The sequence below is a fragment of the Daktulosphaira vitifoliae genome, unplaced genomic scaffold (genome assembly GCF_025091365.1).
Source record: "Daktulosphaira vitifoliae isolate Bord-2020 unplaced genomic scaffold, ASM2509136v1 Scaffold_2, whole genome shotgun sequence".
Classification (NCBI taxonomy): Eukaryota; Metazoa; Arthropoda; class Insecta; order Hemiptera; family Phylloxeridae; genus Daktulosphaira; species Daktulosphaira vitifoliae.
Window position 1 is genome coordinate 9,750,546 of NW_026099573.1, and position 16,460 is coordinate 9,767,005.

At 26.7% G+C, this 16,460-nt stretch overlaps 1 protein-coding gene across 3 annotated transcripts; it reads right to left on the reverse strand.

Annotated features, from left to right (window-relative positions):
* Positions 1-1,650: 1,650 nt before the first annotated feature.
* LOC126897403 (uncharacterized) lies at positions 1,651-13,070 on the reverse strand. 3 transcript variants are annotated; one of them, XM_050670963.1, is made up of 6 exons: positions 13,005-13,050; positions 7,885-7,905; positions 7,476-7,593; positions 6,645-6,788; positions 4,207-4,350; positions 1,651-1,999 (listed from the first exon to the last, which is right to left on the reverse strand). In XM_050670963.1, the coding sequence occupies exons 1-6, from the start codon at positions 13,005-13,007 to the stop codon at positions 1,818-1,820; spliced, it is 612 nt and encodes a 203-aa protein (XP_050526920.1). In that variant the 5' UTR covers positions 13,008-13,050; the 3' UTR covers positions 1,651-1,817. The 3 variants fall into 3 exon arrangements, with proteins under 3 accessions (XP_050526920.1, XP_050526921.1, XP_050526919.1); XM_050670964.1 differs by lacking the exon at positions 7,885-7,905 and having other exon boundaries at positions 13,005-13,070; XM_050670962.1 differs by lacking the exon at positions 7,885-7,905 and having other exon boundaries at positions 7,476-7,647; positions 13,005-13,070.
* Positions 13,071-16,460: the final 3,390 nt, after the last annotated feature.

A 16,460-nucleotide genomic window follows, 5' to 3' on the forward strand; every position in this document is an offset into this window, starting at 1 on the left:
ATGTATCATCTCATTTTTGAGATTATCACCAATTAGAAAGCAAGTATTAACTCATGAAAAATTTTATTAAAAAAAAAATTTATCAAGATATTATTAATTTATAAAAATATTCCGTACAAAATGTCATTTTTTAATTTTTTTTATCCTTGTAATAAACAAAAAGAAAAGGTAAAGGCTGTAGGGAGGGTTGTAAACGCTTGACAAAAGGAACAAAGGGAGATTGGTTGGTTTTGTGATAAATAAAAGTAAAGGCGGCAGTAGTTTAGTATAAAAAAAAATAAGAATCGCTAGAGGTACTAGGCAGCAACAATAATAAAATAAAATAGAAAGGCGTCCGGGGTATGTATGCCTACATGTATTCGTCTGATATACAGACGTATATGAGTAAGATGAAATGTCAACGAAAGATTATTATCTAACTCCTGCACAAAAACGTATACACAAATTTTTGGCGAGTCAAAAATATCGTAGTTCTTTATAAAAAAATTATGCGATGGATGAGATTTTCAGGACATAAGAAATGTTCTGGACAGTCAATGAGCAAAAATATTTTTCTTTAAAAAATTAATTGTTGAAATACTTTTGTCCAATATGTCAAAATTATTGAAAAATATTCCTGAATTAAAACTACTAATTTCGTGTTTATTTTCTGAAGTTAATATTTGATGAGGTCAAGGTTTATTTATGGTAATTCTTGGCGATAAACTTATAATTCAATATATTTTTACTGAATAATGTAGCTACTTAAAATATTTTTATTAATAACAAAGGTTGCGTAAATATATATCCACAATCTGCCATCCGTAAGGAAGTAAAGTAGGAGTCGGCTTGTTATTGAACCAGTTCGCGTTTACCTATCGACCAAGGAGAGATAGCTGTGTCGTAGCCGCCATTCAGCGGTTGTAACTTTGGATAAAATTATACAAGATATTTGGTTTCTAATGTTATCATTGCTATTACCAATGAGTCGTCTATCAAGCCATTTAATTTGATGCGTAAACATGTTCCAATAAATTGAAATATGGTTTGTCAGTTATTTGTCAGATGTTTTACATGTACCTAAAAATGTAAATTTGTTTTCATGTCGTGCGTGCCTTAATAATAATGATAACAGACAAAAATGTTCGTACATTTAAAAAAGGAAATAGTACAGTTGCTGTTGGAATTCGTGAGGATAAATTGTTTTTGATGATTTTTAAAATAAGGATATAGATCAAGTGAATATTGCTGAAAAATGTCTACATTACAACATTGGCGAGAGAGAGAGAGAGAGAGAACGTACTCGATCGCGCATCTGACTGACGCCGGTGACAGTGCGGAAGTCAAATTTCTCCCACTTCTTACGGTCCGGTGGCGCACAAAATCGGTTATACGCCCCGATAATATTAATCGCAACATGTATACAGCGTACTATAGTTTTTATCATAACGCAAAAAGTATGATTATATATATTTTTTTATAATGATACAGATTTTTTTTTTAATATAAATTAATAATAAACACATGTTATCATAATAACACCATCGAAAATGGTGGGGGATGTGCAGCGACGGACGTAAAATCGAGTACGTTCTCTCGTGGAACAGAGTATAGAAAAAAGATGAAAGTAAAACTTGAGTTTTTGTTATAGAAGAAAGAAAAAGCCATAGAAAAAGGAGAATACCCTGAAAATATAATAAAAAAATTAATTGGACAGGTATTAGTGAAGCTATCATTTGGACATAATTGTACATAATCACAACCCTTGAAACAATTGTTGTTACATTATTTTCTTATGTGATAATATATTGTAATTTTATCAAACAATCTAGTATATTTTACATGCACTTAAAAAACAAATTAAAGTATTTTCTTCTTCTTTTTTCATCACAATAAATACAACATCTCATATCTTTAAAACATCTCTTACAATAAACGTGTGGACAACGGGAAGAAATAGTATGCCTTCCACGTACACGTTTACAGTCAGAGCACAAACGGACAGGGTCAAAAGTAATACCTAAAAAATGAATAGCACAATTTATATTTATATATATTAAGAATATATTATTCTTGAATTATTAACTGTGTAATACTTTTTAAGTTTATAGTAGTTGTTTAAATAAATACCCAATATACATAGAATAAATTATAAATTATAAATTACACTTTTAACTTTATGTTTAAATAACTTTTTGAACAATTTATGGATCAATACAATTTTTTTATGAGAAATACTATATATATACTTTTTTTATCGACATATATTTTTTTTTAATTGGATCATTTATACCGGGAGGTTCAAAATTTTAAAATGATAAATTAATGCACATATTGAGTACTATAAATTGAAAAAAAAAAAATTGTCCCGACGACTTATCTTCTATATGCAAATGGCCACTGAAATTCAACAAAAAATGTAATATTTGCGAAAAAAAATCACCTTCTATTAAAATGTTTTTTGTACTTATCTGTCATAACTTATATATTAACAAATGATATTTTTTCACTTGTTTTCTCAAAACTGCAATAATTTTTTGAAAAAAGAACGAACCAAAATAATTTTTTTATTTATATTGAAATCTTAGGTATTTTCCTTTCATTTGATATACATTTTTTAAAATTTAAACCTTTACTTGCCCAGGGTGGGTTCAAAATGGCAACTTTTTCATATAATCTATTTTTTTAACATACATTTTGAAAATGTTCAGGAAATACTGCGTCCTTTATATATATTATATTAAAGCTTATGGCATGTACTATTATAAAATCAAAAAAAATTTTGTCCCAACGACTTATCTTCTACGTGCAAATGGCTCTATATTTAAAAAACATGCTACTTTTTGTGTTCAAATTTTTTTTATTCTAAAATACCTTACATAACCATCAGCCATAGTAAGAAGTCCACCAATTACTATAAAAGTTACATAAAATATAAATATAAATATAAACTTATTTTTATTATTTTTCATATCAAAACTAAAAAAAGAAACTTTAAATTTTTGATTTAGTTTAAATATTTTTTTTATCTATGCGTACACGTAGTGAATGGTGGCTGTGTCATATAAGTCTTATAAGCTCGGAGTACATAGTTCGAACCCCGACAGCCTCAATAACTTTTTTGCATTTTTCTCTTAATTGTATTGTTTAGGTAAAAAAAAAAATTGGAAAAAACCCTTAATTTTTAGAAATTTAGACAAATATCTCAAAATTACGTTATTGCAAAAAATATATCATAATTTATAGAAGTAAAAATTCGTTTCTATGCTGAATTTACACAGTAAAAGTAAATCAATCAAATATCATCTATACTTGTCCCAAATATGCCACATCCATACTATACCACGACCCCACTCTTGTACCTTTTATCAAATGGAACACATATTTGAGTTTGATAAAATAAGATTTTATTTTAAACGTAAATGGTATTTAAATTTTTAACAAAACGTTATAAGTTAATATACATGTATAATACACGAAAGATTATAAATACAGATAGATAATTGAATTTTTATTACGTTGCCATTTACAGATACGCAGTATTTATTGACTTTATTTTATTATGAAATTATGAACAGTCATTCTTAAAGTATGGTGGTAAGACACATTTTTGTGAGTTTATAAATACAACAACATGCAATGCAAATATCATAACTTATGATAAAGTCATAATTGACAAACATCGCGCATCTGTTATTGGGACGTCAAAAAAAAAGCAATTTACTATCTGTATTTGTAATTAAATATGAAAAACTTTAAGAGGTTATTAGTTTAATAATTAATCTGAGAACCAAAAAATATACAGAAATATTTAAATAACTGATGAGATCAATAGAACTAAAATTTTGATATAAAATAAAATCACGAAATTTGCCCCAATCTCACCTAATATTTTGCATTTAGCTTGGAACAATCACGTATACTAACTATATGTAATCTGTTTCATCTTATCAACTTTAGTTTGGAAATATTAATCAAATTTCCTTATTTGTGCACTAATCACATAGGTAGACATGGAGCTAGGGGATCACAATTAAAAAAAATTAATTTCTTGGAGAGATAATAGGTTCATTATAATATTATTATTTGGCGTATAAAATTTGCATATTATGACTCAAATTATCTAAAAAAATAATCTTTAAATTACTTTTGATCTGGCACTGTTGATATGATCGATATTACAAGCCAATTATTACATGCTAAAAAAGTAAAATTAGTATAAAGTACCTTTCACTAAGTATTCTCCGCACAGACATTTAGTTTTCATTTCATACTCAATACAATATTTACATAAATCTCTATTACAACATTTCGTTTTTACCAGTTCTTCTTCATTTTCATATAACTTACACTTTAAGCAAATGCGAATTCCTTAAAAAAAAAATTATAAAAACTTTTATTAAAAAAACATCATTTTAATTCATTAGATACTTAGAACCATATTTCATTAATCTCAAAAATAGTGTCCAAAACTTTTAGAGCAGTATACATTAAAAAATGCTTAATTAGTCAGTTAATTATGTAAGTAACTGTTATCGGTGCTAGGAGAACTCCAAAGAAGCCTTTTTTGAAGGCAACAACATTAATGTAGACGAATAAATAAATATTTTTTTTCAAAAACGAATATATCTGTTATTTTCTGAACACACCTCGTATTACACTTACATATCATAAAACTTACAACAGGATATAAATAAAGAAATAGGATTTCATTTTGATTATAGAATAATCCGCCATTTTCTTAAAATGAAACATTATCTATAGATTTAAAACCAAAATGATGTGCAATATAATTAAATTTAAAATTTCTGAAGAGGTTCTGAAATATTATCATTTGATGTGTGTCCAGTGAATATTTTATAGGAAAATATTTGATTTATTGGGGCGTCCGGTGCCTTCGTCATCTTTAACGTCTTCACGTCCATTTTGGAAACGCTTTCACTACTCGTAAATCTTTGTTTTACTTATAGCAGACTCGCCACGTTCTTTTATTAATATTTCACACACTTTGTTACACTATATTTCATTTTTTACACAAAATTTTTGATGCTATAGTAAATAGCTGAGGAAGTATTAAATAACTTCAATATTTCTATATATATATATATACGTTTTTACTACAGTAATAAGCAATTTTTAAATTATTAAGAAATATAATAATGTCATATAAAGGGAAAATTCAGAATAAGCAAATAAATAATGGCGTGAAAAAGAATGTATAAAGGGAAATATGAAAAGTATAGGAGGAATGACGTATTGACTGAGAAACGTCAAGTTACTGTTCAGGACGTTTAGTTTTTTGTATTCTGACTTAATTTATATTTTGTTACATTTTTACATTACATTTTGACTTTGTGTTTATTACGTTTCGTAAATAAAATATAACTATTCGAAAACCGACATTTAGTATAAATACTTTATGTCCATCTTGATATTGTGTGAGTGTGTGTGCAGCAAGAGTCGACGTAGGACTACTGGCCCTTTAGTCGATCTCAACCATTTGTGTACGTGTTGGCTATTTTTTGGGCTTAACCGTCCTTTAGTATGTATAGTAAAAAAGTAGTTGTGCTGGTGGCTGACGAGGACTACCCTTCAATGTGCTACTTTTGAACTAAAACGTGCTGATGGGTCTAAAACCCATATTTTTAGTGGTTTACTAAATGGAGGGATTGGAGCTGACTAGTGTATCCAACGAGAGGACTTGAAAAGAGCCAAACTTAACGAACTCATCGTTAAAAATATTAGTTTTTTTGTGTACTTTTCTTGTGTCTACGTCGGGGTACTACCAACGTACGTCAATACAAATCCTTTAATCGATTTATTTAACATACAAAAATCGCTGAGCTCATAAAAACACGTCTAACCTTAGCAGCTGCCACCAAAAAAGTAAAAAATGATAACAACAGGAAAAAATTTATTGAAAATTAAAAATTGAAAAAAATATAATTATTTTGTATAAAATTCCTTTTTAAAACTTAGCTTCAAATAAATGAATATAGATTTACAAAAATTATCTAAATTTATCCCATTTTACCCTTCTAAGTTGATATTTGTCTAGAGACTTTAAATTTAAATATTTAAGAGATAATAAAACTATCATCGAAAATTTTTTTTTTTTAATATTATAGATCATATTATGGGCTATAACTTGATATAGATTTAAATAGAGTAGATATTCTGAAAATGTTTCATATGCTTGGGTGGTTACTTTCAAACCCTTCCTATACTTAGGTTATTTTATAGGATTTTTGTATAACATATACCAAAATAACTCATATTAGTTCTTTTATATTTTATTAAAATTTCAGGATCAGTATTTAAATAAAAAATTGTAGTCGTTTTACAGTGCAGAAAATGTTTTTTGAATTACAAAAAATACAAATTTTTACAGTTATGTAATTTTAAAATATATTTTTCAATTCCTTAAATTGAGGGAATTTTTCCAATGAATGTAATTGATATTGATAATTAATTAATTTAAATGAAATAGTTATTTCAGAAATACCCATGAACATTGAAAAAAAAATTGTCTCTACTACTTATATTCTATTAAAATTCATTTTTAAAACTTAGCTTCAAAAATATATTTCTATCAAATTAATAGAGTTAAGTGGGTTAAATGTAAACGAATGATTTAATTATAAATTAATTTTTTTTTAATGTACCTTTAAGTGGATTTCCGTTGCAATGAGGACATGATATTACTCCGTAAGCTAACCAAGTATCTAAACATTTTTTATGGAATGTCCCAGAACAACATGGTAGTTTACAATCAATTATTTTTACTTCTTCAAGACATATCAGACAATCTAAAAAATAATAATTTATGAAAATAAGAAATTGTAATTTATTATTTTTTCAATTAAATTCTTTATTTTTTTATTATTCTATTACTATTTACTTTACAATGACGTTATAAAAAAAAACACTCTCCCGCGTTTAAGATTTTCCATCATAACGTATTTTATTTAGTAATAAAAGTAATATATTCATTGATTTAATCATTAATCCGTTCAACAGACATGTAACTCGTTAAATTTAGTTTTATAGTTTTCTAAGTAAATTACTTTATCATTGAGTCCACTAATATTTAAAATAAAGTATAGTTAGGACAGAGTGTGCACTTCGCCTACTCATGGTAGTTATTTTTGTTCTAAGTATAAAATTTTTGAAAAAGAAATTCCAAAGTGTTAAACAATTGAACATAAACTTAGTTATATCTTGCATAATACATAGCTGCTTTTAATAGAATCACGTATTTTTATTAATTATTGCATAATTGTTATTTGCATATCGGCTTTAAATTATTATATCAATAATCGGTCTATGGACTTAACAAATTAAATCAAACAATAGTATAATACAAATAGCTTTGGTTGTGTTTCGTCGGATAATATGAAATTGTGCTTGTTTCAAAAGGCATATTATATGCTTACTATTGAGCCCAAAGAATTTTAACTTTGATATAAAGATTTAAACAAGTTTATATATTTTACTTTTTGGTTCATCAATGTCTCTATTTACTGTTGCGTCCACGATAACTTCAGTGTTGGTCAAAACCTTCCTACATTTTAGTAGAACAACCAATAATATGATATTTGCAATGAATATTTTCTGAAAAACAATATTCAATGAAATGTTGGTTGTTATAAAATGCATAAAAACTATCTGAAAGAATTTTGTATAAAACATCCAATAAATAATTAATATTTTAAATTATTTGACTTTTGATTGTAATCAAAAACCCAGCACAGTGGAATCGCGGCACATTGGGGACGTGGCATAATTGGGCCAAGTATAATGATATCTGACAGTGATTAAAATCACTATCATAAAAACGCTTCGATGCAAATCTTTAGATAGTGTTTAATTAAAAAAAAAAATACATCATAGTAAAACCAATACCTTCTCAGCTTCGCATCGAGGCTAAAATATATAAAAAATTTTTTTTTTTTAAATATAAATCGAAATCTTGACACATAGTTTTATATAGTTGTAAACGGATATATAGTTTTCATTAATATTCAATGTTTTGTATTTTATTCTTGAAGAATAAATTACAAAAAGTATTATCTTTTTTTAGTATTACTAAAGAACACTTAAAACCACATAATTGTTATTATTGGTTTTCAATACAGAAACAGTAGATCTAATACTCACGGAGTTAATAACAGTTTAACTTATATATCACTTGAATAAAAATCATAGTAATCATCTCTATTAACTTTTGGTGTTGTAGTAAATAGGCGAATAACGTCGATTTTAGTATGATACGGGGTTTAAGACAGCAGTAAACAATTTTTTAATTCTCAAGCAATACAATAATGTCATATATAAGGAAAAATGCAGGGTAAGTAAATTAATAATGGCGGGAAAAAAGAATATAAAAGGAAAACATGAAAAGGACGGGGAGAGACTGGACGTTTTGTCGAAGAAATGTCGAGTTACAGGTCAGGTCGTTAGTGTGCGAGTAACTTTGTTTTTGTACGACTTAATTAATTTTGTGTTATATATTTATATTATATTTTGACTTTTTGTTTTTACGTTATATAAATAAAATAATTACTTAAAAACCTGTACTCGATAGTAAATACTTTACAATCGTCGTGTTATTAAAATTTGTGTTTGTGCGTTAAGAGTCGAGGTTAGACTACTGGTCCTTTAATCAATCATAACAATTAGTGTACGTGCTGGTTAGTTTTTGGGTTTAACCGTCCTTTAGTAGATATAGTGAAAAGGTAGTTGTGCTGATGGCTTACAAGAAGCAACTCCTTAGTCTGTTACTTTTGAGCTAGATCGTGCTGACGGGTCTAAACTCTATCCCTTTAATAGTTCACTGATTGGAGGGATTGGCCAGCGTATCCAACGGGAGGACTCGAGAAAAGCTAAAAACGATGAACTCGTCGTCTAAAAACGTTATTTAATTTGTGCATTACTTTTTTGTGTCTACGTCGGGATCTATTGATGTACGACAGTGTTTAAAATGATTCTAAAATTGAATTATTCAGAATTTATTTAATTTTAATATTTACTTTAACTAAAAAACCAATTAAAAAAAAGTTTTTAATAAGATCTATTCAATTGATTGTATTATTAAATTTGAATACGATAGTTATTTTAACCAAAAGAGAATTTATATTTCAATTTTTTTTTTCCATAGTAAAGTATATAATATAAGCTTTAATATAATATAATATAAGATTAAATAAAAGTATTAATATTTCCGGAACATTTTCAAAAATTAAATAGAAAAAGCTTAACTTGTGTGCGAAAATTCCTTTTCTGAATCTCCAGGTTTATGGGCAGGTTTAGAGTCAGATTTTCAAAAAATTTATATCAAATAAGAGAAAAATATCAAAGATTACAAAATAAAAAAAAATTATTTGAATTTGTTTATATTTCAAAAAGTCATGGCAATTTTAAGTATTAATATATGTTAAACTATGACTTTTACATAAAAATTACATTTTTTGTTAAATTCGACGGCCATTTGCACATAGGAGAAAGGTGTCAGAATAATTTTTTTTTTTCATTTATTGTGCGTAATATAAGCTTTAATTTGAAATATGTTAAAGAATACAGTATATTCCAACATTTTCAAAAGTTAAGTTGAAAAAGATCTACTTTTTATATGTATGTTTCAAATTTTTAACACCCCCTGTATAAGGGGAAATTGTCAGATTTAAACAAAAAGTCTGTCAAATGAAAAAAGTATTTATAATCTATGTAGAAAAAGTAATTTGTGTTGATACTTATATTTTTTGAAATGTTATAGCAATTTAAATTTAAAATAAAACTGAAAAAAGTAAATTTTAATACAAACATAGCAGGTATTTAATTATGGCAACTATTTGCGCGTAAAAAAGAAGTCGTCGGGACAAATTTTTTTTTCAATTTATAGTATTTAATATGAGCTTTAATTTATTATCTCTTAAAATTTTTAGTATTCCCAGAACACTTACAAAAATTAAGTTAAAAAAGTTAATTTTTTGTAAAAAAAGTTGTCATTTTGAATCCCACACTGTAGGCAGGTAAATGGTCAGATTTATAAAAAAATATATATATATACTAAACAATAGGTATATATCTCATATATCAATAAAAAAAAATTGTACAGATAGGGGCATTTTTAAAAATTTATGGCAATTTTAAGTAAAAAAAAGTTGAAAAAAGGTTTGCATTTACTAATAAAATTTACATGAATCTAACTTAGATTAAATATAAATTTAAACTTGTTTTGATTATTTTACCTCCTCAAAGTTAAGAAAAAAGCGACTTCTTTGTCGCTTGAATTTTTAACTTGCATAAATAGTTCTTTTCATACAAATTATTCATGTAGATCACAGTGGTTACGTTATTAACTATAAAGTATTATAAGTTCGGTGTACTAAATTCAAACCCCGCCACCCGAAATAACTTTTTTTGAATTTTATTCTTAATTATTTTTTTTTTTTGAGATAGAAAACAAAATTTAACACAAAAAATTAAATAATAATAGTATATTTTTGACTCTGATGAAATTTACTTAATTATGGTTAATTATGAAATAATTGTCTATTTATGGTCTATTTATACATAGCTAATGGTATAATTAACCACAAATTATTTTCTAAAATTTTTGTATCAAGCACTTTAATTTTTATACACGTTTGCTATGAAATTAATACCTATTTTATAATTTTTTTATAAATTTTCCGAAAAAATTACTATACTAAATCATTAAATATCAATCACATACTAATTTAATTGCTGTAATAATAATTTATTCATATATTATACTTCTAAATTAAAAAAACTATTAATCAGGAATAATGTAGGAAATAGGAGTTAATTTTGCTTTTTGAATAATCCCCCAATTTATTAAAATTAAACACTATCTACAGATTTGTATTGAAGTGTTTCTTATGATAGGCATTTTAATCACTGTCAGATATCATCTACAGAGTGATCGAAATCTGGTAAGACATTTATTTTCTCAGAAACTATTGAGAATTTAAAATTTTTGTAAAAAGAAAAATTATTAAGTTTATAAAACTCTACAATAATATGAAGTTAAATAAATTATTTTTTCATCCCTTCATGGATAAAAATGTTTATTTATAATTTTTTTAAATTGGAACTACTATTTTTGATTTGATAATACACCCAGAGAAAAACCTCGATCTATATAATAAATTCATTGTTCAATTTGATAAATATATCATTACTAATGAATCAATGATATATTTATCAATATGAATTTTTTTTTCTTGTCTTGAACAATAATTATTTATAAGAATAGTTATTTTGTTCGTATTAATAAAACATTATCATAAACCCTTGATAAAATTTTTCTTTCAATTTTGATTGAGGTTTTTCTTTGGGTGTATGATAGAAAAAAAAACTACAAACAATTTTGTTCTTATAATTTTTTTATCCGAACAACCGTTTACGTTTTATAATTGTTTAAAGATTTTGATTTCCAGAAAAAATATTGTCATTTATTACATTTTATAATATCGATGGCAGTGCAACCGGTATTTTTGTTAAATCCTTTAGTCTTACAAAACCATAGACTTAGATATTAATAATACACTGAAAACCCGGTTTGAATCTATTATCGTCATCACTCATTTAGTGCGTAGTAAATTTTTATAGCTAATTTACCTGTCATAACTTAATCAATAAAATTTGGTTTATGCAACAGCAAATAAAAATAATGACTTCTATATTTAATACAGCAAAATGACAATAGAAATTTGGCCTAAAATCACTTAACTTTAACAAGCTATAACGGACGAACGGTTAATAGGATAAAAAAAATTATAAGGACAAAATTGTGTGTAATTTTATTTTCTATCATATTATAAAGTTAAAAATAATATATTATAAATAAGGGTTTTTATCATTGAAGGGACGAAAAAAATAATGGTTTGACTACATATTATAGTAGAGTTTTTTGAACTTGATATTTTTTCTCTATAATAAAATTTAAAATTTTCAATATTTACTGAGAAAATGAGTGTCTTACCAGATTTTGATCACTCTGTGTACTTATCTCAACTATGCCACGTCCACATTGTGCCGCATATTCCAATATGCTACCGTTTTTTTACTCAATTTACTTCTACAGCAGAGGAGACAATTTTTTAAAATAACGTACTTTATTTTTGGCTTTTTATTTGAATACAATACATCAAATGTTATAAATTATTTATCTCGGGTTTTAAAGTGAAAGAAATTAAAAACTGGAATTCCTATTAAAATAAAAAGGAGGTAATATGTAAGATAAAGATACTATTGTTTTCTTGATAATTTTAAAAATAATTAACTATCTATTTTTATTTATATTCAAACATATTTCGGAAATTTTATGCAACTAAAAAAAATATTATGTTCATTTAATGCACTCTTTTTTAACGCTATATAAGCACATTTAGGACCTTAGCGGCCTTCTCCAAAGGAAGAAGTTTCTTAACCATTGATACTCCGGGATGGCTGGTCAGTACATCGCCGGAGAAAGGGATTACGATTCCAATTACCGAGCTGATCTCTTGCTCAGCAAATAAAACCGCCTGCGAACGAGTTTCGAACACGAGGTAGTGCGCGTTAAGCACTGCTGCGTTACCGACTTGGCCACGCCGACCATCTTTATGTAATATACTACGTTAAAACTAGTATTAAGTCTTAATTTTTTCCAAAAAAAATATTATTCTCTCAAAATTCCTGTCTATGAAAAAAGTTTAAGTACCATTTATGTATAGAAACACCATTTTATATATCATTATTATAACTATCTAATTTTTTTTCACAAATATAAGTATATATATATATATATATATATAAATATATATTGAAGTGTGTGTACCAGTTTTTTTTACAATTTCCACGAGGTTGTTTAGAAATGATTCTCCTTGTACTTAAGTATAAAAATATTTATAACTTCTAAAATAGTGTTACATAAAGTGAAAAATATATGGTTTCAATTAATCTTAGTAAAACTACTTAATACAATTATTTATTGCTTAATAAACTGTGTGACTTACCATATTAGAGTTCTTTGTAAGTTGTCTTACTTCACTTAAAATGCTTCAATAAGTTTATGTATACACCTAGGAATATGTTTTATAAGAAATGTAATGTAATTTCTTGTTAAATTAAAAAAAAATTAAATACTAATACATTGCGTCACCTCAAAAACAAATATTTAATTAAAAATTAAATTTGATTTGTTTTTTAGCATTGATACGTAGTTAACAAGCCATTAATTCATTTAGTTGTGTTTTTTTTTATTGTATCCAAAATGCAAATACTCCCACTGCACTGGAATAATTTTGCTTAACAATACGTTAAAAAAAATCACAAAACATATCTAGTTGAGGTTATCAGTATCAAAATTTTGAAAATACCACCTTAATATAGAGAAATATCGTAAAAAATTACAGTTGTCATCAAACTGTCAACGTTGATATTTGTAGATTGTTTAATGTAATATATGATCAAAAAATTTAAAACATTCCGGTGACATATCGTCTATAAGTTCTATCTATAAAAATCATGTAATTTTTGTAGATATGATACATTTATTTTTAATATGTTTCAAATACGCATCGTGCGTTTTCGATATCATTCTATACTGATAAAAAAAAATATCAACTTCAATTTACTAAATCAATATTGTATTGTAGTTCTATTAAATTGTGATAAAATGTCAGAAATTAAATTTTGCTCTGAAATCTATAATTTAATGACAATGATTGACTCTTATTATTTGTCTTTTTTAAAATAAATTTCATTATTTGTTCCATTTATAATTATTATATCATAAATTGAAGGCATTTTTATAAAACTTCTTGTGTGTTTGTAAAAAATTATTATTCAACAGTTTTGTATTTAAAGGATAATTTCTTTGTTCACTCGATGTGAATATACAGGGTGTTCAGTAAGTCAGGAAACGGGTTTCCATTGTTCTCATTGTTTGTAACAATGAGAACAATAGAAACAATAGAAATCAAAAAATGAACAATTAATTACTGTTCATAGTAAATTTTAACCATAAAACAATTTATTTAAACAACATAAATTTTTTAGATTTACTTAGTAAAGTAAATACAATAAAATAAAGACAAAATTAATTAATATAAAAATCAAAGCTATAAAAATGATTGGTCGATAACAACTTTTGGATCAATATTTCAGAAATTATTAACGTTTTTAATCCTTGATCGGTGATGAACTGAAGCTGTAGCTTATCATCACGGAGGTGGTCGATAAATAGTCACTGACAATAATAGAATTAAAGTGAAATATCTCGGGGTATGCATGTCTATAGAAGCAGATCTGATATATGTGAATACAGGATAAAAGGGCAACGAAAGGTTACTACTTGGCTCCTGCATAATAATATACACATTTATGTGATTTGTGAATATCGTGTTTTTTTATGATATTAAGATAATCGCATAAAAAAAACACGATATTCACTAATAAGATAAGAACTGACTAAGATGGCCAGTTTATTTTTGACGACTCTCCTTACTCTAATTAATTACTACTTAAAATCCTTCGGTAATATCTTATTTATATTATTACGTACGAGGCAGCTAGACCGTAGGACGGCTAGTTGTGCACCGCACTAGAATGCCGTTTTACCTTAAGCCTGTTTAATAAAACGTTAATATTGATGTGGGAGTGGGTCACCTAAGAGATGACGGCTAACTATACATCCAATAAGTAAACGAGAATAGACAATAATTAAATAACAAATAATCACATATATTAGAAATTCCTCAGATAGTATCTTAAATTTAAGGAGTAACGGGGGGGCCCTTAAATACTAGTGGCCGGCGAAACGGCATAAAACATATAGTTAATCTCAATTAGAACAAACAATAATTAACATTAAAAATAATATAAAACTCAGCTGTATAGATGACGCTGTTGATGATGATGAGTGGACTCTATGAGATCTTGTGGTAATGGTGTCGAACATCTGAGTATGACGAGTCAGAGTGTAAATCCAGGTACGTAATGGCAGATGAGAACAGACCGCGAAAAGGCGACTACGGCAATGAAGATATTTAGTGATGGTCAAAGCCCAATCACTAGTGTCGTGCAAGGGCACGTAAACTTTGAGCACAAGGGTGCAATAAACAAGAAATAAAAAACTATGCCGTACAATGGCCGAATAATTTACTATTCAAGCGAAGGCGCTTGCAACAGAAAAGTAGTGACACGTAAAACAAAACAACTGACTTATGACAATGAACTGTACACGGATGACAATCGACACGGAGGTCATCGATTTGCTGTGATGGGTGGGCAAGGGGGTGAGTAAAGCAAGATGCTGGTGATCAGCTGTCCCACGAAATAATATAATCAATGATCTTTATAACAACTGGTCAACTAGATCCTTTAGAAGGCGTTCTGTACCATACATATATAATATTTTTCATTTTTGTACTTAAAAATAAAAACTATAACAGCACAGTGGGGTCGTGGCATAGTTGGGTCCGGTATAGATGATATCTGACAGTGATTAAAATCACTATCATAAAAAACGCTTCGAAGCAAATCTGTAGATAGTGTTTAATAAAAGAAAAAAAACGCTTCGATGCAAATCTTTAGATAGTGTTTAATAATAAAAAACTGATGGATAATTACAAAAGCAACATCAACTTTTATTAAAATAAAATACAAAACCCATAATTTTAATACAAAAATAGCATATTTTTAAATACGGTAGCCATTTGCGTATAGAAGATAGGTCGTCGAGACAAATTATTTTTTTTCATTTTGTAGTACATAAAATAAGCTTTAATATGATATATGTTGAAAGGACGCAGTATTTCCGGAACATTTTCAAAAATTAAGTTAAAAAAGTTAGTTTTCATAAAAAAGTTGCTATTTTAAATCCCCCCCAATGAGGTTAAGTGTTAGATTTTCAAAAAAATTATATCAAATGAAAGTAAAATATCTAAAGTTTTAGTATAAAAAAAAATTATTTTAATTTGTTTATTTTTTAAAAAGTTATGGAAGTTTTAAGAAAAAAGTAAAAAAAATGACAAAATTAGCGATTTTTAAATTTGTATTTTTTTTTGGATATTTCACCCATTTGCGAGGAACGAGGAAAATTTTTTCATTTTTTAAGGGTAATATCTTCAACTAGATACAATTTGTGATCTTTTGACGTATTGTTATAAGAAATCGGTCCAGTGAAAGCTGAGAAAAAGTGGCAACAGACATAAAAAAAAAAACACATCATGGTAAAATTATTACCTTCTCAGCTTCGCATTGAAGCTAAAAATGTAAAAATTTACAGATTTTAAAATTGTACATTTAAGGAAATTTGACACATTTACAAATAACCAGTGAAATTTTACGATATTTAAGGGAAATGTCTTCAGCAAGATATGATTTGTGATCTTTTGACGTATCATTGAAAGAAATTAGTCAAGTGAGAGTTGAGAAAAATTATTGACAAACAAAAAAAAAAAAAAAAA

What these genes read in the sequence shown, in the direction of transcription:
- LOC126897403 (XM_050670962.1), bottom strand. An exon ending in AGACATTGATGAACCAAAAA is followed by an intron (nt 6,789 to 7,475) that starts GTAAAATATATA and finishes ATTATTTTTTAG; the next exon opens with ATTGTCTGATATGTCTTGAA. An exon ending in CAACGGAAATCCACTTAAAG is followed by an intron (nt 4,351 to 6,644) that starts GTACATTAAAAA and finishes TTTTTTTTTAAG; the next exon opens with GAATTCGCATTTGCTTAAAG.